Below are 25,738 nucleotides of genomic sequence, written 5' to 3' on the forward strand. Positions count from 1 at the left end.
GTAAATACGCTCTTCATTATAATTCTATCTACAGTTCTTATGTTTTTTTATTTTAAAAGTGCGCCAAAATTATGAATACAATAAATGAATTATAGTTAGTTTATATTTTGGTTATTTAATAAATTCAGTATTTATAAAAAAACTTTTTGTTAAATTTTTAAAATATATTTTTTGTTCAAACTCTCATACAAGTACCAGCATCTGTAAAAAAATCTGTAAAATCCTATTTTTTTTTAAAATTAATTCGTTCTCATCTTATGTTAAGTTTCACTAAAAAAGTCTTTCTTCATTGCTCTTCAAATTTGTACTGCTTTTAAGATTAGTTGAGTAAAAGTTTTGTTGACAATCAAAAAGGCATCAGTTTGGGAAATTGATAAAAGAAAAATATTACAATCATAATATAAATTTCCTAAGAAAAAAAATCTAAGAAACTCTGAAATGTATGTAAAAAAACATTTTGTGAATCAAAAAACGTAATTAACACAAGTAAAATTGTCACACAAAAAAACAAAACAAAAGAAAATTATATTATTATACTTAGATTATATTATTTTATTATGTAATTATTATACTATATAGTTAACTATTTTACCAATCAAGTTAAATTTATAAAAGTTCCCATCAATTATTAGTCTATATTCTTCTCTAAATTGATAAGTACTACAATTTCTTCAACTATAACTGGTTGTATATTAGTTACAATTACTGCACCAAAAATAAACAAAAGGTATAGAAAAGTATGCTAAAGAAATTTTGGATTGATTGACAAAAAGACTTTCCAATAAAGCAGAGTAAGGAGCTTGGGGTTGCACATAACTTTGGAAGAAAAAAAGGAAAATATATTGCAAGCTGCAAGAAATGGACTAATACTTTGTACAAGACCTGAATCAGGATATTAGACATTCATCACATATTGTTGCTGAATAATCAAGTCCTCTAAATGAATAATCAAGCCCTCTAAATCAGAGTTTATTTAGAAATAACTAGTACCTGAAATTATTGTAATGGAAGTTTAATTTTTATCTGATATCTTTAGCCTTACCAGCTACAAATAATGAATATTTAAACAAATAGGTAAGTCTGTGATAAATTGAATGAGCTCAAATATGATTTTTTTTTTTTTTTTTTAAATTTAAAACTCTTATGATAGTAAATAATGGGGTTCAACCAAATTGTTTTTATCAGGGCAGTGATAATAACAATAAAAGCGTTTTCTAAAAGAGTTTTAAACGAATGTTAATAATTTTATTTGTGTTAAAAATTAGTAGTAGTTAAGAATTTTTTTAGTTTTGCTTTATATAATGTTTTTATTTCAATTATTTTAGATCTTACAAGTTGTAAATTGTGTAAACGATGTAAATTTTTAAAAATTCAACTAAATTTAATTTTTTTTAAATCCCAGAATAATGGTACTGTTTATTGACGACAAAATTTGTGACGCTTATAAGAGTAGTTCATGTGCTAAAATTTTAGAAGATTCAAAATTGTTTATTGCTCTAATAAAGGAAAAGGAACTTACAAACTCTGATCGTGTTTTATATGTCGCTCAGCATGAATATGCAACTATATCTCCGTCTGTTAACTGCCAAAACTTTTATCATATTGCATCAGATGCTGCTACCACCTGCATAATAACAGTGTTAGTTGAGAGATCAACAAAGTCAGTGAGCTTAGCCCATTTCGATGGTAGAGACACTTTAAAAGGGATTTCAGAAATGCTTGAAGAACTGATGTCTGTATACTCTAAAAGTTCATTAATTCATCTTGAGCCCCGGTTTGATTTATATTTATTTGGTGGGTTCTTAGATTCCAGAAATCTATCTGTAAACTTATTTAATGAAATTATTGCAGCCTGTACTCATGCAAAAGAAAGAATTGATTTGCGACTCAATGTTACATTAGAAATTAATACAACAATCAAAAATAAGGAAAACTGGCCTATAGTATATGGCGTTTCAGTTAATATCACAACTATGGAATTTCAAGTCAGTTCATCAAATAGTTGCTGTCCTGATTTTCCTTTGCGGGAAGCCAGGTTGATGTTCTCTAACAATCAATCAATCTCGGGTATTTATGATTTGAAAGATCAGTGCATCTCAATATCTCCTTTTTCATTCAATGCTCCAAGAAACTTTCAGCAGTTACTGCAATTACCTGATGACAAATATTTAGAACTCATGTCAACATCACCTCATTGTGAGCCACATGACTTTGTCATCAGGGGAAAATCTACTGTTCAGTTTTTACTTGAACACCAGCTTGAAGACGTTTTTAATAAAAAAAATCGCAGATATAAATTAAATGCTCAGTGTAAATGGGAAATGCTTGACAAGGAACATAAACTCATTAATTAAGTGGTTTAGTGTTTTTGTGTTTTGCATAAACAGCCAATAATTGAATATGTTTTACGTAGTCCTTTTTATTTACTTTTATTTATTTTTCATGAAAAGAAAACAGATCTTCTATGTATGCTAGAATTTTTTTATACAATTTTTTTTTTTTTTTTTTTTAAATCATGAAAAAAGTAGCTTTTTTTAAATAAATTTAAAACACATTTTTCATATCTAAATTTGTTTTTTCTATTTTTTTAACTATGTTTTGATTTTGAAAAGTTGTTTGTAATTTTATTCTTACATTTTTTTTAAAGGCAAAACATTTTTCAAAATTATTGATATTTTGTTGAAATTTTAGTGTTTCAATAATTTTAAAATGACTGTATTATTGGATGTAGCCAGCTTGAAGAAAAAGTTGGAAGAAATCAAAAAGTATATTTTGACATTTTTTGTTTGAACTTTAAAAGTTGATCTTTTGCATTTTTCCTTTTTCTTGTAAATGTTTTTTAATAGGTCATCTAATGGTAATCAGAAGATATGTGTGGTAGGGATAATAGGAAGATGCCATCTTAATGATAAAGATGCTGGGCTCAATCAGCTTGTTGACCATAATGTATTTAAGGTAAAAAATTAATAAAAAGGATGCCATCTACGATGAAAAAAGATTTTCTTCAGAGTTGAACTTGTCACTGAAATTTCAGACTCGTAAATACTTTGAATGATTTTGAGGATTGTTAGAATGTTTTAGGTGCAAGAGTTTCCAAACCAACCTCAAGATTCTTCTCAGAATGATGATTCTGCAAAGGTCTGTTTTGATTTTCCCTGGCAAAAATGTTTTTACCTTTTATCTTTAGTTTCTTTTTTCTTGCTGCTTCTTGTTTCCTTCCTATAAAAAAATGCCTCAAGTTTTGATTTTAGGCTTTTTTTTTTTTTTTTTTTTTTTTTTTTTTTATTATAGAAAAATGCTTAAAAACTTCAGTTTTGATTTAAAAAAAAAAAAAAAATGAAAGAAAAGAAAAAGAAGGAGTATATGAATCCAATGAAGAAAATAAAAAAATTCATGATAAACAGCAACAAAATCTAATTCTTTTTTTTGTGTCATACAAATTGAGCATATGCTTATTGTTTCTTTTTTAAGAAGCTGTAAAATATTATTTAAAAGAATTTAGATTATTTAAAAGATAAAAAATGAAAATTGTAAATTGATAAAATATCAAATTTGTTTATAATTATTATATTTAAACAAGATAAATAACTTTTTTATAATTATTACATTTAAATAGATTAAATATTAAATCGGTTTATAATTATTGTATTTAAATTCCAGGTTCAAGTGAAGATGTTCTATGATGAAGAACAGAAAACAGTTTTTCTGCAGTTAAATACTGTTCATGACTTCTCTCAGCTTTTAAATGCTTCTCAAGCGATCAGTCCAGATTTGAGTCAAACAGTATGTGCTTCTCCCAAAAAAGCTCTTTTTAAATCTTTGGTTGACTTGTTTAATTTTCAATATTTCCATTTCAACTAATAGATTTAAAAGCACATAGTTCTACAAGTTCTGTTGACATCCAGAAAAGTTTCCACCAAAAAGTCACAATCCATTCATGTTATGGATATATATGCTATTTTCATTCTGAAATTAGAAAAACCTCTATTTTATATCAATTTTTTTTCTTTTTTTAAAGATGCATAAAATTTATTGTTAAATTAAATAATTTCAAATTTATTATAATTTAACTTAATTTTTGTAATAATAAGTTCATTATTATTATAAAAATTTAATTTAAGCTATAATAAATTTATAATTATTCACTTTAATTTAAGTTAAATTATAAGTGAAAATTTAAAAAAATGCTAAAAATTATTTTAATTCATTTTAATCTGTTTTTTATTTCACTTCAAGTTTCAAAAAATCTTTTAAATTCATAGGGAAGATATCATTACTGGCAAAATCAGTTTTTAAAAGATGCTGCTGCAGTGCTGTTCATATTTTCTGTCTCTCATATTGTTGTGGTGAGTATTATTTTGAGACTTATTGATCTGAATATTTTTCATTCTTGTTTCTCTTTTTCATTCGTGTTTCCTGTTTTTGTAACATCTTCTATGTAAACAAAATATTTAATGATCACCAAGGTTTGTGTTTTTGGAAATACAAAGAAAATAAAAGGAACCTTCTTTTTTAAAAATATAATCAATATTTTTTACAAACAAAAGTAATTGAAGTGCGTTAAATGCATTTTGATGCTTTCTCATGAAAGCTAAATCTTTTTAAAATCTTTATCTTTTTTCCCATTTGTTTGAAATATTTATTTTAATCTTTATTGTTGCACCATTTTATTCTTGTAAATTTTATTTATTTGTTCACTTTTTATTCACTTTTTATTTATTTCTTATTTGTTTTATTTGTTTTATTTATTTTATTTGTTCACTTTTTTATTTTTTGTATATTCTTCCCTCCCCCCCCCCCCCCCCTTGCCTACCTCCAATCACTCTAACTTTTTTTTTTTACTTTTTAAAATTTATTTTAGATTTTGTTTCCAACTCCACGATTTGATTTGTTTTATATTCGATTGTTCAAAATCTTAGCTTCAGCCAGGTTATTTTGATTATTTACCTCTGTTCAATACTTATGGTCTAAGCTTATATAAATGTAAACATGAATCCTTGTTTATTGTTTCAAAATATAAACCTTTAACTTTCTTAGGTACACAATGCTTCACAGCCTGTCTCAGTCACTGGCTGTCGTAGAAACTATACCTGAAATTTGGAGAAGCACTGGTAGACCGTGTATACCGAGGATAATTTTCTCATTTCAAGTTAGAAATTATTTAAACTTTAAATGAAAATGATTTTTTTTTATAAATGATTTTTATTTGTTCACTGATTTTTTGTTTGTTAAAAGTTGTAAAAAGAGGTAGACTTTTTCAGGTACCTTGGAAAAATGCAAAAGGTTTGAGTGAGGTGAGATTTGTTTTCTCTCAAAACTCTTTATTCATTACCATGCATTTGAGAATTATATGAAAAAAATTTTTTTATTAAAATTTTATGAAAAATTTACTAAAAATAATTTACCCAAGATTTCACCAGTTTTAAGTTAGAAAAAAGGTTAAAATACCAAAGAAATGCATAGAAATGAACTTGTAATAGAATTAGACAATTTATTGCCTCAATGAGTTTTTTCTTCTCAAAGCTTTTTACAGTCATTTTATAATGATTATTAGAGTTACAATCTCTCTAGAACATTTGTTTTTGGATTTATTATTTAAATGGTGTCATTTGTAAAACCTTGATCATACAAAATGTACCTATATTTTATTTTAGATATCTATATACATATAAACAGATTTTTTTGTTCTAACTCTTAGACCTCTTTAAGAAAGCTGCAGCATTCACTTCAAGAGCAAGTTCATTTGATTTTGAAGAAAAACAGACTTTTGGGTAGTCTAAGGTATATTGAAGTATTTTCTTTGTTGGCTGCTGAATTTATTTTTGCTGATCGCTAAAATTCTAATAAACAAAATCAGAATTTATTTTTCTTCACAAAAACGTCGTCTCTTGATTTTCCAAACTCAAATGCATATTTTGTCTTGGGAGGCCATTTTATGAGATCAAGATTGAAATTCTTGAGGCACAGTTTTAACTTATTGCAAATTTTTTTGTGTTTTTTTTTTTTTTTAACATTCTTTTCAGGATAATGCAAAAATCTTTGATCAGGCAACATTTAGATATACTTGGCAGCTTTGGACTTTTTTTTGACAATATGAATGGTTTTCTTGTCATAGCATGAAAATACACTTTTTGTCTAATTTTATGTTACTAACACTAGATAATACACAGGGTAGCAGGGTGATATTCCCCTATGAAAGAAAGGAGTCTCTTTTTGGCATCTTAATATGAACATATTTATCAATTGCATTCCCACTTGAAGTAAAGTAAGAAAAATGTCAGCCAGATGCACTCCTTCAGCAATTTAAACTAGCAGGATTTTATTCAAAATTGTTTAAAGAAAAGTTCATTTGCTAATGTGTGGTGTTTGAAAAACTGAAATGCAACTCTTCCTCGAGGAGGATAAATATTTTGATGCACTTTTTTGCAGTTAATTCAATTTTTTTTCTCCATTTAATGGAATCTTCTTGTAGATGCTAGTCTTCTTTATCAATTTTATGACAGTGTATGATTGGGAGCAATTAACTTTTCAGGCAGCTAGCCTGTATATAACAAAACTGCTTGATTATGGTCAAATATTGTTTTTAGGTGCTTGACATTGTTTTTACCCATTATTTTGTCTGTTCCATGACTAACCTAACCTCTCTGTGTCTAGATTCATTCTCAGCATTTTGCATTATGTTAGCAACAGTTTTTTTATGCACTTTTTCTGCTTTATTTTTATTCATTATTTGTGATTGGAACAACTTTCTGAATAAAACTTGTGAATTCTCTTTTTCTTGTGGTTCCTGTTTTCAAACAAGCTTGGTAAAAATTTAAAAGCATAATGAACTATGTTTAGTAGAAAAATAAATTTGCCACAAGAATGAAGCATTTATTAATAAGTCTGTCTTTAAGATTTTTATCTCAAAGATGTTCACAAAATTTTAGTGATGCATTATTTCTGTTTTAATTTTCATTAAAAGTGGCTGTTTCAAATGGGGTCATTGAGCAGCATTCTCCAGTTTTTGTATTAGAAATTGAATTAAAAATTAAGTAATGGGCAAAAAAAAAAAAAAGCAAAACAAATTTTTTTAAAATTTAATTTTAAATGTTTTTGTTCAAGTTCCAGTTCTCTGTTTACCGTGTCTTCACCAAACCAGCTTTTCGTACATGTTCAGTCGCAGCAAAAAAGTCATGTTTCACCTGCTTACTTTTACCTCAATGAAATGTTAAAGAACTCCATCAATATGGAAACAAGTGTGTTTTTATTTGCTTGTACTTTTTTGAATTTCTAATAAAAGAGAAAGAACTTTTAATTCAAACCTATTGCATTATCAATCGATTAATAAGAGTGATGATAAAAGTAAAAAGGAGGACATATTAAATCTTATTTTAAATTTGTGTTGTGTTCTTTTTGAAGTACGTTCCAGTTGCTTTGGTAATAAACAGCAGAACAGCATTACTTCGCAATCGTCTCCTGCAAAACAACAAAGTGTTGATAATTCTGATAATAAAGATAGCATGAGTTTGCGGAACTTCTTGTACAAGCAAATTGATTACATGATGACAGTAGAAAGTAGAGAAATACCAGTTGAAGGGCGTCGTGGGACTCATGTTGAGGTATTTTAGTGAATAGTTTTTAGACTTTAGTGATTAATTCTTTAAAAGATATAGAATCTTTTTTTTTAACTTGGTAATCTAACTTTTTTAAAAGAAATCATTTTTTAAAAATCTTGTTAAAATTTAATTTCTTGCCTATTTTTTTTTTCATAATTGCTTTGATTGTATAATATTTTTCATTTTATTTTTTATAGGCACCAAATATATCACTTTGGTATGAAGTATGCAGTGTAGTTTATGAGTTTTTTCTACAAAAAGATCATAACTCACATATAAATAGTTTAGCTCAAGCCTTGGACTTGGATTGGAAGTTTTCTGAAAAGTAGGTTTTGATTTTTGATATCTAATAATTAGGTGTTTAAAGAGTAAGAATCAATATTTTGATTTCATGATACGATGATCAAGGTTTGATTAAAATTACTTTTTTATAGCCGTTGTTGCAAAGTTGTGCCGTTAGCTACAAATGCTTATCTTGATAATTTGCCTTCACACTACACACAATCTGTTCATCTGAACCAAGTTAGTTTAAAACTAAAAAAGTATGCTTTTGTAACATGATTTTTTAGTGCATCTCCAAATTTTGAGTTTTTAAAACTAGCTAAATGCTTGTATGCACGTGTTTTCCATGAATGCTCGTGGGCCGGCGTATGAACGTTATGCTACACAACTTCAAGAAGATTGTAACCAGGTCTGGTGGAATGGTAGACACTTATGTGAAGGCACAAGTATGACTGGCCAACCTTGTGTATATCCAGTAAGTTTTCAGTGAGCTTTACATATTTATTTTTAAAACACAAATTTTATCAGCTGATGTTAATCATTTTGCTATTGGTATTTACAGCAATTAATAATAACCTTTTTTTCACAATAATAGGTGTTCATAATTTTATCTGAAATAGTTTTTGTTTAGTATCATACTTTACCCAATGGCAAAAATGAAAATAGTGAGGAGAAGACTGGTATACCAGTAAAATGTCACTCTAGTCGTGTCACCAGTGTTTCTGCCTGCAATTGTGGTCGTACTCAGGGGACTAGGGAAGATCCATTTGATATTAAGGTATAAATCTGTGGCATCTAGGTGAAGGTAACATTTCTATTTGTAGAGAAAAAGTTAATTTTTTATTTCGTTTTTTATTATTGAAATATTGACCCAAACTGTATCTTTTTACTCGGACCTTTTAAGCTAGAACTGCATGTTTATCTTTTTGAGCAATGCATATACCTATTTTATTAATTTTTGAGCAATGCAGAGTTGCTGAACTAGAATTGCTTTTTGTTTGTAGGGAGTACTTTTGTTGAATCAATTTTCTTCCTTGAATTTTTTTTTTTATGTTTAGAGTGCTAACTTTGGATTCTACCAGGATCTTGAAAAGAAATGTTGTTCTTATTTAATTCATTTAAACTTTCCTCATTTTCCCATTGATGAGCATAACATGTCTTCAAAGATTGGTGAGACTATTTCTACTTTAGAGAATTGTTTTTCTCGAAAACCAGTAGATTAAAAGGGCAGCAAAAAGCCATTCAAGCATGAAGTAGGAGTATTTAGAGTTAATGGTTCATTTGAAATCCTCTAATCTCCTTCCTTTTTTTTATTTTCTCTCTGATGATTATGAGTTAAATATGTTGTGTATTTTGTTAGCGATTTCTTCGTCTGCTCTTCATGCTCCTAATCCATTGGAAACCCAGAAGATTACAATACTCGGAAGAAATCATTCTATTGACTGCATGTCATCATCTCAACCACCTGCTACCCATCCTTCTGAAGTAAATACTACTCAAGAAGCTTCCACTCAACAAAGTGCATCGGTAGATCAATTCGCTGAAAGGTTCTTTTTAAAAGTTCGATTCAAACTCTCTTAAGTTTTAAATTATAAACTCAAGGAAATAAATCTTTCTTAATGTCTCGTTTAGAGTTAGAACAATTTCGGGCTCTAAAGATTTTGCTCAATTCAATCTTAGTTTTAGCGGATTTATGTCAACAGATCACAAAGACAATAGCTACTTGACTGAATACGATTCTAGAGTTCGTAGTCCACACCATTTAGCTGCTTCTAATGCATCAATGGTAATACTTTTGGTTGTTTTAGTCTATAAGTTGATTTTAAAGAGTTTTCTGAAAAAAGTGGAAACTAAATGTACTTTTGATGAGGTTTTTCTCTTAGAGTGTGATCGTACCTAACGTACCGTTCGAAGGAATGTTAACAACTACTACTGCTTTGAATCTTCTTCCTGAATTTCCATCCTGGTCATTGATCGTTCTAGGCTCAGCAAGCCTTTACAACCCTTTAAAAGGAGTAGAGCAAGTAGGTTTTTTTTCAGGGTCGAACTTCCTTCTTCTTTGGGACATCCCTGTAAAGTCAAGCGATTTAACGAGTGGACATGTCAACGATGAAGTTCCTGTTACAGATGTTATTTCTCAAGAAGAACAGTGGCCAGCACCGGGTCAAGCGGTTAAATCGAATACCTCGTTTGTAAACCACCAATCTGTTGTCACCGGATTGCCTGCTAGTACGCCGATATACCAAACTGTCTCTCAGGTTCAGACACAGGTTAACGAACTTTCTGTGAGCGATAAGCCTTTGATTGGCAAAATTAGGAAACCCAACTCTAAAGAAGCAGTTTCTTTAAAAGCATATATTGGAAATGAGTACGAGTGTCCCAGAGGACATAGGTATGTTTTTTTAAAAAGAAAACACTGGTTTTAGTAATTGTTTTGATTGTTTTGATTTCAAAGTTAAATTTCTTTTCATGTTTAACGTTTAGGTTCTTCTGCTCTGCACCCGATAAAATGGTTAAAGCATCCACTAATGGTCACGTCCGTGAGAATGCCATTAAATTAGTGACAGCTAATATGCCGTTGTACTTTCCGTGCCCGTGTCGATCTTCGAAACCTCTTCATCTTGCTCAGATTGCCCGAACGTACGTCGTTACTCCCGATGCTTCCATCACCATTACGCTCAATCCCCGAGTGCAGCCTGGGGAGCGTGATGTCACTCCCGTCTTTTCCACTGGTATTCGTGAAGGTATTACGCTTCCTCCTAATAGCTATTGCGTTCTTCGCTTCCCTTATGTATACATTGATGAAAATGGACCGATTCTTCCGCCAGCACCAACTCAGCCATTATTAACTTGTCGTCTTTTGCGTGGTATGTTTAATTATTCGATCGGTAGTTATTGTGAAGACCCTTTAAATTGTTAACACTTCATATTTATATTAAATTATTGACTATAAAACTGCGTTAAGGATGTCGCTGATGAAATTTCTTTATCTATAGACCTAACATATTTATGAATCATTTTTTTTATATTGATTATTTTCTATCGAAACTAAGTTATTAATGGTCAAGTTGTGTTTTTAGCAGATTATAACATCCGTGTAATAAAAGCATAGTAGAGCTGTTTTACTTTAGTCTTTTTAATCGTAAACAAGGTAACCCTTAAAATTATCGCACCTTCTCAAAGGCGGCGATAACTCTAAGGGTTCATCTCAGAACTCATCTAAAACTGATCTTTTTTTTTTTTTTTTTTACATTTCGGAAAAAACAGTCAGGAGAAAGGAAACACAGGTCTGCAAAAAATTTAATGCAAAATTTGACACTTGTTCTTACATAATTTTGATACGCTGAATTCAAATCTGGCATCAGATTTTTATGGAAAGCTACAGATTTTTTGCAATAAACATTTTTTTATTTTGCAAAACATTAGAAATAATTCTAAAATACAGATTTGAAACTCATTTGGAAGTGCTATGATATATTTTTTACAATAAAAGTTGTTTACCAAACTAAAACAAAAGCAGAAAGCAGATGAAAATAAATACGAACTCTTTAAAATAAACATTTTATAAATATCGTCCTATAAAAATAGACGATATTTATAAAATATCGTCTATTTTTATAGGACGATATTTATAAAATGTTTATTTTAAACAGTTTATAAATATTAAACAATATTAAACGATATTTATAAAATGTTTAAAATGTTGGAAGCCTTTTGTGATCTTGCATCCAAGATCACAAAAGGCTTCCAACATTTCATCAACTAAATCTGCATAGTTTTCTGCTTTTTTATTTCCAAGAAAGTTCTTTACTACAACCACAAACGACAACCAAGCCGTTTTCTCTTTAATATTCATTGTTTTAATGAATTCTTTATCTTTTATAAGATAGCGAATTTGTGTCCCATTAATAACTCCTGCTTTTTTTTCTCTCTATTGGCAAACCTGGTAATGATGTAACTACAGTATTGTGAAAAATTTAAGAACCACCAAAAAAACAAATCATAATTTATTTTTATTTTTAAATTTTTATTTAACCGAATATATTTTTCTGGTAAAAAAGTAATAATAATAAATTTTATAAAATAGACAAACTAAACAAATAATAATAATCATGATAATAACTTTTAAACAAATGAAAAAAAATGTATTTAAAGTTTTGTAGGTAATTTTTATATAAAAAAAAATTCTGAAAAAGTTAAGAACCACAGAACAAAAAACAGTAATTTTTACCTAATACCGCGTAATTCTACCATGAATTTTTAAGCACTCATTTATACGATTTGGCATTGAGTCTATAAAATTCTCTAAAATATGTTTGGGAACATTTTGATCTGGGCTATTTGGTGGCCAAGTTAGACGCTCAATATTTTTACTTTCAAACCATTCAGAGCCCTGTGACATGGTGGATTGTCTTGCTTGAAAATGAACGGAACGCTTTGCTCAAGTGCATCAATTGTCGGTAACAAATTGTTACTTAAAATATCGACATAATAAATACCATAATATGTCATGCAGCACCATATTCCAACCGACGCGCTACCTTGTTTTGTTCTTTGAACGATACAATCGAGATTATATTTTTCTGAAGACTGCCTGTGAATCATTATTTGGTTTTTTCGGCTATCAACCTCGATATTCATCTCATCACTGAACATTACTGTCCTCCATTTTTGTTTAGCCCATTCTTTGACGCTTTGGCAAAATTCTTTTCGCTTTTTTATATGTTGTTTGGTAAGTCGCGGTTTTAGAACAGCTTTTTTCCATAACGTATTGTTAGCTAATAGTTTCCTACGCACAAGTGATGCCGATGCTTGACGTCCATTTGAAAGCTTCCATTCTCTTCTTAACTCATGCGACGGCATGGTTCGATTTTTCTTTACCAACCTGATTAAAAGGCGATCATCATTAGGTGTCGTCAAACGCGGTCTTCCAGAACGACGGCGATCAACGTAAGATTTCGTCTCTTTGAATCTTTTGATGATTGTTAGCACCAAACTATGTGATCGCTTTATTATTCTTCCAATTTCACGAGCGGATTTACCTTCCTATTGAAAATGCACCACTTTTACACGATCTTCATAGGTAACAGCTTTTCTGCTCATTTTTTCAAAAGAAAAGAATTTTTTTGTTTGTTTGAAATTAAATACTTTTATTGGTTTTTTGGTAATGACTCAGGTCATTGATATTTAAACAAAAAAAATAAGAGTAAGTTAAAAAAGACGTTTCCGCCGCATTTAGCACAAAAAAAATTAACACAAAAAATTTAATCCTTATTTTTACAAGTTCTATTAATTAATTTTCAAAAAAAAAAAAATCTTCTTTTTTCTCATGTTCTATTTAATATGTTTGAAAAAAAAAGACTATTTTATTATCTTTAGAATAAAAATTAATTAAATTTATTTGAAAAAAATTTTTTTTATTTATTTAATGGTTTTTAACTTTTTCTAAATACTGTATATACTGAAAGCAATCACTATCAGTTTTCAGTGCTTTAACAAATTGTTTCATGAATCCAAGTTTAAGATGGAGTGGTGGAAAAACTATTTTATTTCGACTAACAATGGGTTCATTCACAATATTTTGCATGCCCACTGTGAGAGTCTTGCGAATGGGCCATTCTTTTTGTATCCAATGTTGATTTCTTGCTCGACCATCCCACATACAGAGATAACATGGAGACTTTGTAAAACCCTTCTGCTGACCAAGTCGAAAGTTAACCGTCTTTAGATCTACACAAATAATCCAGTTATGTTCGCGATACTTTATCAAGTTAAACACCATTTTAATGTCATCGTAAGTTTCTCGCAAATAAACAGAATGACCAATTGGTACAGAACCAAAAATATTTCCATTGTGCTATAAGACGCATTTGAGGCTTCGCTTTGAGCTATCGATAAAAAGTCTCCATTCTGTTGGATTATATACAGAAATTCCTAACTGTAATAGGAGACCTGAAATATCATGACAGTAAACAAATAAATTGACTTCTGAAAAAAAGTTAACAAAGTTCATCTCTTGTTCTAAAATAAGAAACTTTTGCAAAACTATCAAGAAGGTTTTTTTCCTTTAACGTGATGCTTCTGCTGCTTGCTTAGAAAGTCCTAAATCACAAACTAAGTCATTCAGTTCTATCTGACTAAAACACTGAGGCAAATTGAATTGTTTAGCATTAGATGAGAAGTCTTCAAAATCTGATAAAAATTCTTCTGTTTCTTAGCCGACGTACTTTCCTCGTCTTCGGACAAAAATAAACCTTTAAAAATCGGAAATGGAATCTCTTTAGAATGTTGAATTGGTCTAATAGCAGAAGGAATGTTGGGATAAGCTATTTTATCCCTCTTTACTTTTAAAAATAGCAGTCGTCAATGTAGTTTAGTGGTTCCCTCCAAACCATGGGGATTCCAAAAGGTAAATTCTTTCTTTTTCCTTTTGCCCAATCTCGAAGACTTTCTTCACAAATATGGCATACAGTACGTGGAGCCCACTTTTTGTCTTGGTCGCCAAGTTTAATGTCAAAATGTAATTTATATGCTATTTTTACAAAATTAGGAATGTTTCGACTTTGTCGAACAAGTGTATAGCAACCACAGATATAAAAGAATGAGTTAGGATTATGCTCACACTTATGTCGATTTGAAGAAACCATCATATTATATATTTGATCTAATAAAACAATGACATGGTTACTTTTTTTATAACTATTGAAAATCTATGAAAAGATTAATACCTTTGAAAAACATTATTTTTAAAAAATAAATAAATTGGTTATTGCAAAAAAACTAAATCTTGCCAACAAAAATGGACCTTATACTTGGATTCAGCGTTTAAAAATACATAAAAATCAGTTTAAATATCTCAGACAACAGAAAAAAAGTTTTTTTTTAGACCTGTGAAATCTAAAAATACTGTAATTCTTAGTTCCAGGAATCCTAGTTGTGTGGAATACAAAATATTGTCTATGAACCCTATACGGTCAGGTACGGGGCTGGCTATCTTCATGGGGTTTGTAGAAAGTTAAATGAATGGCATGTTAAAACAAACATTCCCCAGTTTATACAGGGTTAAAACATTGAGCTGCAACTCTTCTGTAGGAAAGCAAATATATGAAAATTCTTCTAGGGCTAGCTTATCGCCATCATATTTTAGAATTGATCCTGGGATAAGGAATTTCAGAAAGAATGGAATTTTCTTAAAAAAAGTTCCACTCCAAAATCTGAATTGGTTCCCAAGTTCTTTAAACTCTTTTTACGAAAAAAAAAAGGCAGGTATGTTAGAAGGATAAGACGAACCGGAATCCCAAAATTGAAAACTTGTGGAAGCAGTTCTTTACATTTATGAGCTTTATGATGTGGCTAAATCAACAATTAGCATGCTAGGTAAGAGGTATAGAAACCAAAAGACACTTGAAAAAAAAAGCATCGTTCAGGCAGGCCAAAGATTACTACAGAACATCAAGACAGATCTTTCGCAAGAAAATCAAAACTAGATCCTCGCAAAAGTGCTGTCGAATTAAATAGCATTTTGAGCAATAAATATGTTGTTAAGTGCAGCCAAGATACTACAAAATGTGGCCTGCATCAGCATACTTTGTTTGGTCATCGTCCTGCCAAGAAACCATTAATATTATTAAATAATCGCTCGGCCTTATTGAAATTCGCAAAAGATCATATGCATTGGACTTCCAAAGAATTATCAAAAGTCTTATTCAGTAACGAATCAAAGTTTTGTATGTTTGGTAATAATGGTGTCAAGTACATGAGACGTCCGAAAGATGAAAGACTTGCTCCTAAGTATCAAATGCCAACAGTTAAACCTGGTGAGGGCAATTAATGGTTTGGGATCTTTCAGTCGTGATTCTAATGGCCCACTTCATTGCATCGATTATATTTAGATATAATCGATGCGATGAAGTGTGTCAATAGAATCAAGACTGACTGTAAACTGATGCACTGATTATATCTAAATATATGCAAATCGATGCATTGATTATATCTAAATATATACAAATCGATGCATTGATTATATCTAAATATATGCAAATTGATGCATCGATTATATCTAAATATATGCAAATCGATGCATCGATTATATTTAGATATAATCAAAAATGTTATGCTGTCACATGGAAAGAATAAAATGCCTTGTGGTTGGATTTTTCAGCAAGACAACGATCTAAAGCACCGTTCAAATTCTATAAAATTTTTTTTCAATTTGATGAAAGTTCTTATTTCGGACTGCCCTTCTCAAAAATCAGATTTAAATCCAACAGAACATCTTTGGGAATATTTCGATCGTCAATTGAAAGGCGAAAAACCGATCAATAAAAATGATTTATTCCAGGTACTTTTGGATTGTTGGGCAAATATCCCCATAGATGTTCTGATCAACTAAGTTGACTCTATATCTTATTATAGTTAAGCAATCTTAAAGTCTAGTGGCTATCCAACAAAATACTAATGTGTTGTGATGAAATATTGTGGAGGAATTAGAAACTGTACCTCTTTTTTGAATTTTTTTCATTTGTTTGTAAACTTTTACACAATTATATTTTCAATAAAACTTGAATTTCTCCCTTCCGTTACAAGTTATCATTTTTTTGAGTAATTTATAGTATGTAATCACATTATAAGACAATTGTTGGAAATTTCATTTATTTTCACTGAAAAGTCAAAAAGTTATGATAAAAAAACTTGAAAAATTTAGCTGTTTATAAACTTTTGCATATGTATATATGTATATATGTATATATGTATATATATATATACATATACATATATATATATATATATATATATACACACACACACAGGTGTATATATATATAAGAAAATTCATTTTTCAATTTTACTCCCGTAATTTAACGATTCCAAATCAATTTTCTAATAAACATTCCGTGAATAAAACTAAAAAAGTCTTTTGCTATAAGTTTTCTTAAAAACTACTCTTTCATACCTTAAAGAGAATTCAGAGTGCAGTCGTATTGAGAAGTTAGATCTTAGACTTCTTTGAAAACTTGAACTTGGCAAGTGTTTTAAATTTCCTTTTCAAGAAAGCGGATACGACGGAAACAATTGCAAAGGGTTTTATTAAAAACAGTCAACACTACCAATTCTGCTGAGCAAGAATTCAAGCTATTTTTCACACGGTTATCATGAAATCCAATATTGCGAACCTAGCTGACCCAAGAATGCCACTTATATGGGGGGATAGTGTACACATACCAGTGTCACCTTGTGCAAATTTTAAAATCTTTTAGGTACGTCTGCAGGAAAAAAATGACTTTGAAGTTACAAAAATGGAAAAAATTTACCTTCTTTTTTGACATAGCAAAACTGCTATAAAACCCATACCATTAGTCATAGATCAATAAAATTTGGTGGCAAATCAGCCTATGCCAATACCAAGATTTGGGTAAAGTTTTATTCCAATCCCTGCAGTATAACAAAAGTTAGAGTAGTTTTAGTGTTGATTTTTTGTTGATTTTTTTACTAACAGTGCAAAACTTTTCTGATTATGGCCTATTACAAGCCCCCAGGCCATAATGTGGGTAACACATGTGCTCTAGTTGAATATACCAACAACATTATAAAATAAGGATTTTCATGTTCTTACCAAAATTTTTGGTTTAGGGGGTCAAAACTATTGTTCTTGATTGAGCTCTATTTACAGCATATGCACCTTTTTCTATATAAAACCTTATATAATAGTGCTATTAGTGCCCCATAAGCATTCTTTTAACTAAACCACTACCTTAGAAGTTAGTCGAGACATTTTTACAGATTTTTTGATGAGAATTATAAAAAATCTTGACATTTTTTACTCTAGTAACTTTGCGCTTATTCTACACATGGATTTAGCCCTGAAGATTTGTGAGCAAAGCAAAGAAACGTGCCAAAAACCTTTTGCATGTGATTTTTAACTGGTCAACATGTATTGTGTGTTAAAAAACCTATTTCATACATAAAATCAGCTAAAAATGCCTAGAATTTCCTTAGTGCTTTGTTTTCAAAATCATTATCAAATGTACAAACTGTAAAGTTCAATAAATTTACACAAACAGTGAATTAATTTCTAAAATTTATTCAATTCTATTCATTTCTTGTGAAATCTTGACACTCTTTAATTTATTTAACATGACATTTAAAGCACTGGTCAGTTTATTATTCTTAAATGGCACTAAACTTTGACATAAGATTGGCACAAGTTTTAACTATTTTTTTTGAGATTGAATATAATTCATCATATAGGGTTACTTATGAGCTTAAATTCTCTTCTAACAAGTAATATTAATCCATTAAAATGAAGCTGAATGGATGAAAATTTTTGATAATTTTCTAAAGGAGTTTGCTACTCAAATCCACAAGACAACTGAACAGCCTTTTTTGTATTTATTGTTGGTTTTATCTCTCTTGTATCATGACCAATGCAGGTGAAAATCTTGAGTGCGGTCTCAACAGCTTGTTCACTGAATTGTCCTTAGGGCAATTATTTCATGTTTACAAAGTACTTGATGTGGTGGAATACTGTGTGGATTTTGGGCGTGATTCTTCCAAGTTGGATTGCCAAATATATGGCTTTAAATTGATCAATCTTGAAAGAAAAATCCTTTTCTAGTATATTTCTAAAACATGAATTCACAAGCAAATTAAACTTTTTTGAAAGCTTCAATGACAGCTCTGCAGGCAAGGTTCTTTGAGTCAATATCACACTAACAACAAGGAAGCATGCTTGAGTGTGTTTGAAGTCCACAAATAATGCTGGCAACTTTCATGTCACATGCAATAATCATGGATGAGTGACCAGACCTTTTGAGTATTAGAATGAGTTTCTGGCAAATCTTCAGAGACTGCCACAAAAATTTGTCTTTTCACACTTGCTACTTTTGCTGCTCTGGAACTCAAAAGTCCAGAGCAGCAAAAGTCGAACTCACCGCCTTTGAGGTGGTGAGTTCGATTTATCTTGTTCTGTGGAACTCTCAATAAATAACACTGACAAAAAACTTGAGGAAACCTTTGCCTCCATCAATGCCTAATTTAACAAAGTAGCCACCTGGAGTTTCTCTATATTGAATGATTTGATTAACCAGAACAGACAAATCTTTGCAATGAACAACAACATGGGTTGTCACAACCATTGGAATTACTGGTTTTTAAGTCTGTAAAAGTAAAAAACTCCTTCAGTTGTTGACCAGCCATTTGAAAATTGGCATAAAAGTTGGGCTCAATCAACTTCCTGTCTGATGACTGATGAACAGTTTTCACTAATTTTTTGATCCCATTGTCGGAGAGGCCAGTGTTAATTTGTACATTGATGAGGTCTTAGGTTGTCAAAGTTGATGTGGCAGAATTTAATCTTGCTGCACTTGACCCTATAGAAAATTTGCATTCATTACCTCCAGCGAACAAAAATTACAAAATCTTTTTATAACTAACCACTTACAAAATTATAATATTGTAATTAATTTTTGCTGATACTGTACCTGGAGTAACAGGAAGTGGATGACCTCCAGATGCTTTTGCCAAACGAATTGTGGCTTTTGGCGATGCTACCTTATTTTCATCACTTTGGCATCTAATGAAACCAATTTCTGTATATTTTCCTTGAACTTTAGCTGTGAACAATGATGTGGTAATCCCTTACCTAATGGGCTGAGGCAGGTACTATATTTCACAGCTGGCATTTGACTCACTTTCATTTTTTCACAAGGTTCACAAGGCTTTTTCTTGAAACCTAGACTGGCCAATTTTGCAAATCTAGCAGTCACAGACATGACTACGTGTTTTAACTCTGACTCTGATAGATTTGAAATCAAACAACTTTGGCAAGGCAACATCCTTGCCTTCCTCTTTTCGTTCTAAGGCAGTTCTGCATGATTCACAAAGACCTTGAGGAACACAAGAGTCACATATATTAAGACTTGTCTGGTAAATGCGACAAACTCTTTTAGCCTGAAAAGCAGTCATCTGTCGGCCACATTTTTGAAGGCAGAGTATGCAGACACACTTTCTGCTCTGCTCATGGTTTCTTGCCTGATTTGGCATCTTAAGGAGTCAGTGGATTGTAGCTGTGTAACTAAACAAATTTAGCCATAATATGAAATTGAAGAACATGATTGACAAATATTAAGATTCCTGGCAATGTCATTTCATTATTAACATTACTAGCGGACTCTCTGTAATGTCATTGTAAGAGATGCCTAGATTTTTTTTGAATGGATTTCAAGATTATGATAATCTTTAGAATCCCGCCATCTTTAATAGTTTGAATTTAACACAATAGCATATACGTCACATTGACTCAAGCAGGTGTATTTCAAATAAATAACATATTGCTGCAAGTAGAGCTAAATATATACCTAAATCAATCCTATTACTTCAGCCTAAGAATTTTTATATTATAAAAATGAAATACAAAATTTTTTACCACATACAACGATTTTCAAGTGAAAGGTTTAACAATTTTGGATATTTCTACAAACGTTTCATTTCAGTGCTACAAAAACAAAGTTTTTTTGTGATTTTAAGTTTTTATGATATGTAAGTCACAGCGTACAAAACCAAAGCAAAAATCAAGTTAATCATGTACACTCTTATTCACGTGATGATGGGTTAATATTGTTAATTCCTCTTTTGCAAAACCCTTTTTTTTTTCTAATTATTGTTAAAACAAAAATGGATCAAGACTAAAATTAAAACACTTAAAACTTTGAAATTAAATTTAAGTATATATTATGATAGAGAAGAAAAAAATATTCATTTTAAGAATAATAAACTGACCAGTGCTTTAAATGTCATGTTAAATAAATTAAAGAGTGTCAAGATTTCACAAGAAATGAATAGAATTGAATAAATTTTAGAAATTAATTCACTGTTTGTGTAAATTTATTGAACTTTACAGTTTGTACATTTGATAATGATTTTGAAAACAAAGCACTAAGGAAATTCTAGGCATTTTTAGCTGATTTTATGTATGAAATAGGTTTTTTAACACACAATACATGTTGACCAGTTAAAAATCACATGCAAAAGGTTTTTGGCACGTTTCTTTGCTTTGCTCACAAATCTTCAGGGCTAAATCCATGTGTAGAATAAGCGCAAAGTTACTAGAGTAAAAAATGTCAAGATTTTTTATAATTCTCATCAAAAAATCTGTAAAAATGTCTCGACTAACTTCTAAGGTAGTGGTTTAGTTAAAAGAATGCTTATGGGGCACTAATAGCACTATTATATAAGGTTTTATATAGAAAAAGGTGCATATGCTGTAAATAGAGCTCAATCAAGAACAATAGTTTTGACCCCCTAAACCAAAAATTTTGGTAAGAACATGAAAATCCTTATTTTATAATGTTGTTGGTATATTCAACTAGAGCACATGTGTTACCCACATTATGGCCTGGGGGCTTGTAATAGGCCATAATCAGAAAAGTTTTGCACTGTTAGTAAAAAAATCAACAAAAAATCAACACTAAAACTACTCTAACTTTTGTTATACTGCAGGGATTGGAATAAAACTTTACCCAAATCTTGGTATTGGCATAGGCTGATTTGCCACCAAATTTTATTGATCTATGACTAATGGTATGGGTTTTATAGCAGTTTTGCTATGTCAAAAAAGAAGGTAAATTTTTTCCATTTTTGTAACTTCAAAGTCATTTTTTTCCTGCAGACGTACCTAAAAGATTTTAAAATTTGCACAAGGTGACACTGGTATGTGTACACTATCCCCCCATATAAGTGGCATTCTTGGGTCAGCTAGGTTCGCAATATTGGATTTCATGATAACCGTGTTCAGATAACCTTCAAATACTTATAGAAAAGAAATTGAACTATTTAATTTTTTAAAAATACTTCATCGCACTATTAATAAAAACCAAGTGTTTTTTTCCGTTTCTCATATGATTTTAAAATACTTTGAATTTACAAATTCTAGTTTTCAGAAAATATCAATTTTTTTTACCCTGGGGTTTTTCCAGATGTAGAACTTTTTTCTTATAATACCTCATTTAAAACGCAAGTTTCTATACGCACTATTTTTTAACCTTGATTTATTTGACCTTTCTGTGACTACAATAAAAACCGTAGCTTTTGAAAAGTACTAAATTTAGAATCAAAATATTTGAAGGATGTTTATTTAAAGATTAAAGTCGGTGAAATTGAATTAAAACATTTACGACGATGACTGATTAGAAGATTAACTGTTTCATCTATCTTTACATACTAAAAAAGGAGAAGCAGCAGGCTGCAGCAATTACTACAAGGAGAACGAAGGTCAAAACGGTGGATTCTTAATAAAAGTTAAGCTCTTAAAGCTAAAAACGGTCGCAATCGTTTGCCGTAGACGGAAATTTTGTTAATTGATATAAGCATAAAAGAAACTCGACCTTTAAATGTCACCAATTTGTAACTTCGTGGTTTAACTTTCCCAATATAAAGTAATGCAGGTAAAACTCCATAACATTACATTATTTGTTTATAATTGCACTGTAGATTATAAAATCTGAATCATTTACTTTAAAGCGGTTTGAACTCTGGATATCTCTCTAAAGAAATTCTTATAAATGGCGCGAAGGCGAGTGGCGTCAATGATGTTAAATTAATAATCGACAAATTTTTTAGTTTTCATGAGTTCGTCGGTTTTTATATTAATTTTTTCATAAATTAATACAAAAACCGAAACCTATCGGAAAATGAAAACGTGTCAAAAAAGACAAAACTTTAATAAAGTGCTAAAACTTAAGTAAATAAAAGCGAATTAATTTGTTTGAAGTTTCACTCAACAAATATCTTACCAAAATAAATCTTATTAAATATTTTTTACCTAATTTTTCTCAGTACGTTTTGATTTAAATTTTTATTATAAATAAAAGTTGTAAATAATAAAACTTGTAATAAAAACGCATTAAGTAGAAAAGAGAGCTCAACCAGTCATCGAGTCACACCTCCAATCAAAATATTTAAAGGATGGACTTTTGTTTACAGAAGTCCATGCGACAGTAACAAAAAACACTTCGTGGTAAAGCTCTAGCAATTAAATTCAAACAAAATACGTATTGTAATACTTATTATTATTTTTTTTTAGGGAGCTTATATAATTTTGTATAAATAGCCGTTTTTTGTTCGATTAAACTAATTAGATTTTTGAAAATTTTTATAAATATTTATAAATATATGTGAGCATAAAATTTCATGTAATATTTTTTGTGACGATGCAAATGGCGCATATAAATAAAACCAACGATCGAATAAATTTTGTTAATTTATGACGATAAAATACGATGAGTTAAATAATTTTTCTGCGCAAATATTTACTGGTAAATGATTTTTCAGTCGAGCGTAAATAAACATTCTTAATGACTGAAACCAGAAATGTTGAGTGTGTACTTGACGCCTTGGTTGATTTTACTGCTGGCTGGATCTCCGGTAAAATAATTCTTCCTCAACTTAAATTTCTATCATTTAAAAAACTAGTTGTTTTTTTTTTTACAGTAAAAATTTGATTATTTAATTGTACATTAATAGTTAGTTAATAGTTTGGTCCATTTAAAGGTTGCGGCGGGGTGTTGGCGAGTCATCCGTTGGATACTGTTAAAGTAAGAAAAGCAAGTTTTATTGCTTTCTTTTTTTAAACTCTTTTCTTACCCGGAATTTTGGCACGTCCGCATTATTTTAAGGCTCGTTTGCAAACTCAAGGCGTTATAACAAATGCTAAGAACTCCTACCGTGGGACTTGGCATTGCCTTACTGAAACTCTTCGTCAAGAGAAGGTAAAACTTTAATGTGTTTTTACTCGTGAAATTGAGTTATATTTTTAACCGCGAATTTTAGCTATTAATTTGGTCAGTTTAATTGGAATTAAACGAACAACGTCATCGACGCGCGTAACAAAAACGCGGTAAATATTTTTGGTTTTCTTCCGATTAACACGCCTTGTTTTTTAAATTTCACAACCTTTTTTTTTATTATTCAGAGTCAAAAAAAACATCTTTCTTCAAAATTAATTTTACATTGCAGCAAAACTTGGTTTTTTTTTGTAGACAAACGAAAACGAAAAATGAATCGGTCTATTCGATATAGGACACGCAAGTTTTCACGATTTTTAAACCACAAAATAAATTTTACTTTTTAAGAGATTTGAGCAGCTTTTAAAATATTTAATGTAATTAACTAAGAAAATCGAACCATTCGTAATCTGACCAATCTGACATTTAAAATAGAAAACAAGAAACGCGTCAATTTATGTTAATTCTTATGGCCAGTTTGCCACGTTCCTCTTGAAGACAGGAAAAAAAAAGAAGATCGTGTTATGAGTTTTGAATGTTTTGATGAAATCTTGATGATATTTTGATTTTGTTTTCAGTTTTCTGGATTGTTCAAAGGTATGTCATCGCCTCTACTTGGGACAGCATTTTGGAATGCCATTGTTTTTGGTTCTTATGGTAACAGTGTTCGGTATTTTGCTGGTGACGACATTGATAAACGTCATGAAATGAACAATATTTTCTTTGCTAGCCTGATAACTGGAGCAGTGCAGACTGTTGTCATATGTCCTCTGGAGCTGACTAAGACTAGGCTGCAAATTCAATCATGCCCGAAAACCACTTTATACGAAGGTATATATTTAAACTTAGTTCTCTAAAACTATGATTTTAATGGGGCAAAAATCAAGCTTCTAATTTTTGTTCTTTTCTTGTAGGGTTGCTTGATTGCATTGTAAAAATTCTTAAAAAAGACGGTATGATAGGTTTGTTCAAAGGGTTTTGGGGGACGTTTTATCGTGACATGATTGGTTTTCCTGTTTACTTTTGTTCATTTGAAGCCTTTTGTCGGCTCATGTCTGTAAAAGGCCACCCTTATGAAGACCTAGGACCAATACCACTTGCTTTAGCTGGTGGGTGCGCCGGTGCTCTTTCATGGGCGTTTGCATTTCCTGCGGATGCTATTAAAAGTCGAAACCAAGTTGATTATGAAGGTAAGTTCACTGGGTTTTGGGATTGTTTGCGAAAATCTTACAGTCACGAGGGTGCAAGTATTTTTACGCGTGGGCTGATGCCAACAGTTTTAAGAGGATTCCCAATGAATGCTGCCATTTTTAGTATCTACACTGTTTTAATGCGTTCTTACCACGCGACTTACAGTACACGCGATTTAGGCCTTATACATGAAAATAATTTAAATTAATATTTATAAATTTAAAATGATATTTTTTAAAGAGTAGTTTTCACTATCACGAGGGGTTTCTGTAAAAGATTTTTATCTTCTTTTGATGACCACGGCGATAATTAACAATATTCTTTAAATCTTTACTCGTCCAGCTCTTAAACGGAAGAACAGGCTGTCGCTAGATGTAAAGAACACGTATTTATATTTAGCCTTCCAATAAAGTCTCATAATGTGAAATTTATCGCTAGAAGTTATAAATAAAATAGTTTTTAATTTATGTAATACGAGAAGTTTTTGAATATGTCATTTTGATAAAATTACTACATACTATTTACTTAAAGAAAAAAATTTAAAACTTCGTTTCTCTTGAATTTTCAATTATTGACTCAATTGTCGATAATACCAAAACAATATATTGTGATGGGTACAGTAGAATTTCCTAACTTTGGCCTTCAACCTAACTTTGGTCATATTCTGGATATTTGGGCTTTCGATGCGAAACGTGTGCTAAAAAAGTGCCTAACACTGAACCTGACCATGAACATTCGGTGCGCTCAGATGAATTCTCACAATCTGTTATGTCCGTTTTGAAAACAACGGGTTTTGACGAACAATCAAATTCAGCGTCAAAGAAAAAAGTTTAAAGTTGTAACTGGAAAAAAGTGTCACCGCCGCTAAAAAGTGGTTCAAAAATAGAA

At 30.4% G+C, this 25,738-nt stretch overlaps 3 protein-coding genes across 6 annotated transcripts; all 3 read left to right on the forward strand.

Moving 5' to 3' along the window:
* Positions 1-686: 686 nt before the first annotated feature.
* On the forward strand, positions 687-2,467 carry LOC145182841 (protein N-terminal asparagine amidohydrolase-like). Its single transcript, XM_090084004.1, has 2 exons — positions 687-1,074; positions 1,403-2,467. The coding sequence occupies exon 2, from the start codon at positions 1,407-1,409 to the stop codon at positions 2,352-2,354; it is 948 nt and encodes a 315-aa protein (XP_089940130.1). The 5' UTR covers positions 687-1,074; positions 1,403-1,406; the 3' UTR covers positions 2,355-2,467.
* A 162-nt stretch (positions 2,468-2,629) lies between these two features.
* On the forward strand, positions 2,630-11,005 carry LOC145182621 (nonsense-mediated mRNA decay factor SMG8-like). Of its 4 annotated transcripts, none has more exons than XR_016451493.1 (20): positions 2,630-2,765; positions 2,847-2,955; positions 3,082-3,138; positions 3,661-3,783; positions 4,263-4,346; positions 4,862-4,929; positions 5,038-5,149; positions 5,262-5,294; positions 5,699-5,781; positions 7,105-7,238; positions 7,402-7,601; positions 7,796-7,923; positions 8,033-8,120; positions 8,200-8,355; positions 8,512-8,658; positions 8,939-9,050; positions 9,241-9,427; positions 9,513-9,666; positions 9,751-10,272; positions 10,365-11,005. XR_016451493.1 is itself a non-coding variant. In XM_090084000.1 (20 exons), exons 1-20 carry the CDS (start codon positions 2,710-2,712, stop codon positions 10,798-10,800), a joined length of 2,976 nt encoding a protein of 991 aa, XP_089940126.1. In that variant the 5' UTR covers positions 2,630-2,709; the 3' UTR covers positions 10,801-11,005. The 4 variants fall into 4 exon arrangements, 3 of the variants coding, with proteins under 3 accessions (XP_089940126.1, XP_089940128.1, XP_089940127.1); XM_090084000.1 differs by having other exon boundaries at positions 9,764-10,272; XM_090084002.1 differs by having other exon boundaries at positions 9,561-9,666; positions 9,764-10,272.
* Positions 11,006-23,190: 12,185 nt separating this feature from the next.
* On the forward strand, positions 23,191-25,376 carry LOC149890438 (mitochondrial basic amino acids transporter-like). The gene is made up of 5 exons (XM_090085821.1): positions 23,191-23,300; positions 23,427-23,470; positions 23,552-23,644; positions 24,238-24,490; positions 24,574-25,376. The coding sequence occupies exons 1-5, from the start codon at positions 23,231-23,233 to the stop codon at positions 25,056-25,058; spliced, it is 945 nt and encodes a 314-aa protein (XP_089941947.1). The 5' UTR covers positions 23,191-23,230; the 3' UTR covers positions 25,059-25,376.
* Positions 25,377-25,738: the final 362 nt, after the last annotated feature.

This window comes from Hydra viridissima, unplaced genomic scaffold, assembly GCF_058129835.1.
Source record: "Hydra viridissima isolate aposymbiotic clone 2 unplaced genomic scaffold, HvirCarnegie_v1 scaffold_4, whole genome shotgun sequence".
Classification (NCBI taxonomy): domain Eukaryota; kingdom Metazoa; phylum Cnidaria; class Hydrozoa; order Anthoathecata; family Hydridae; genus Hydra; species Hydra viridissima.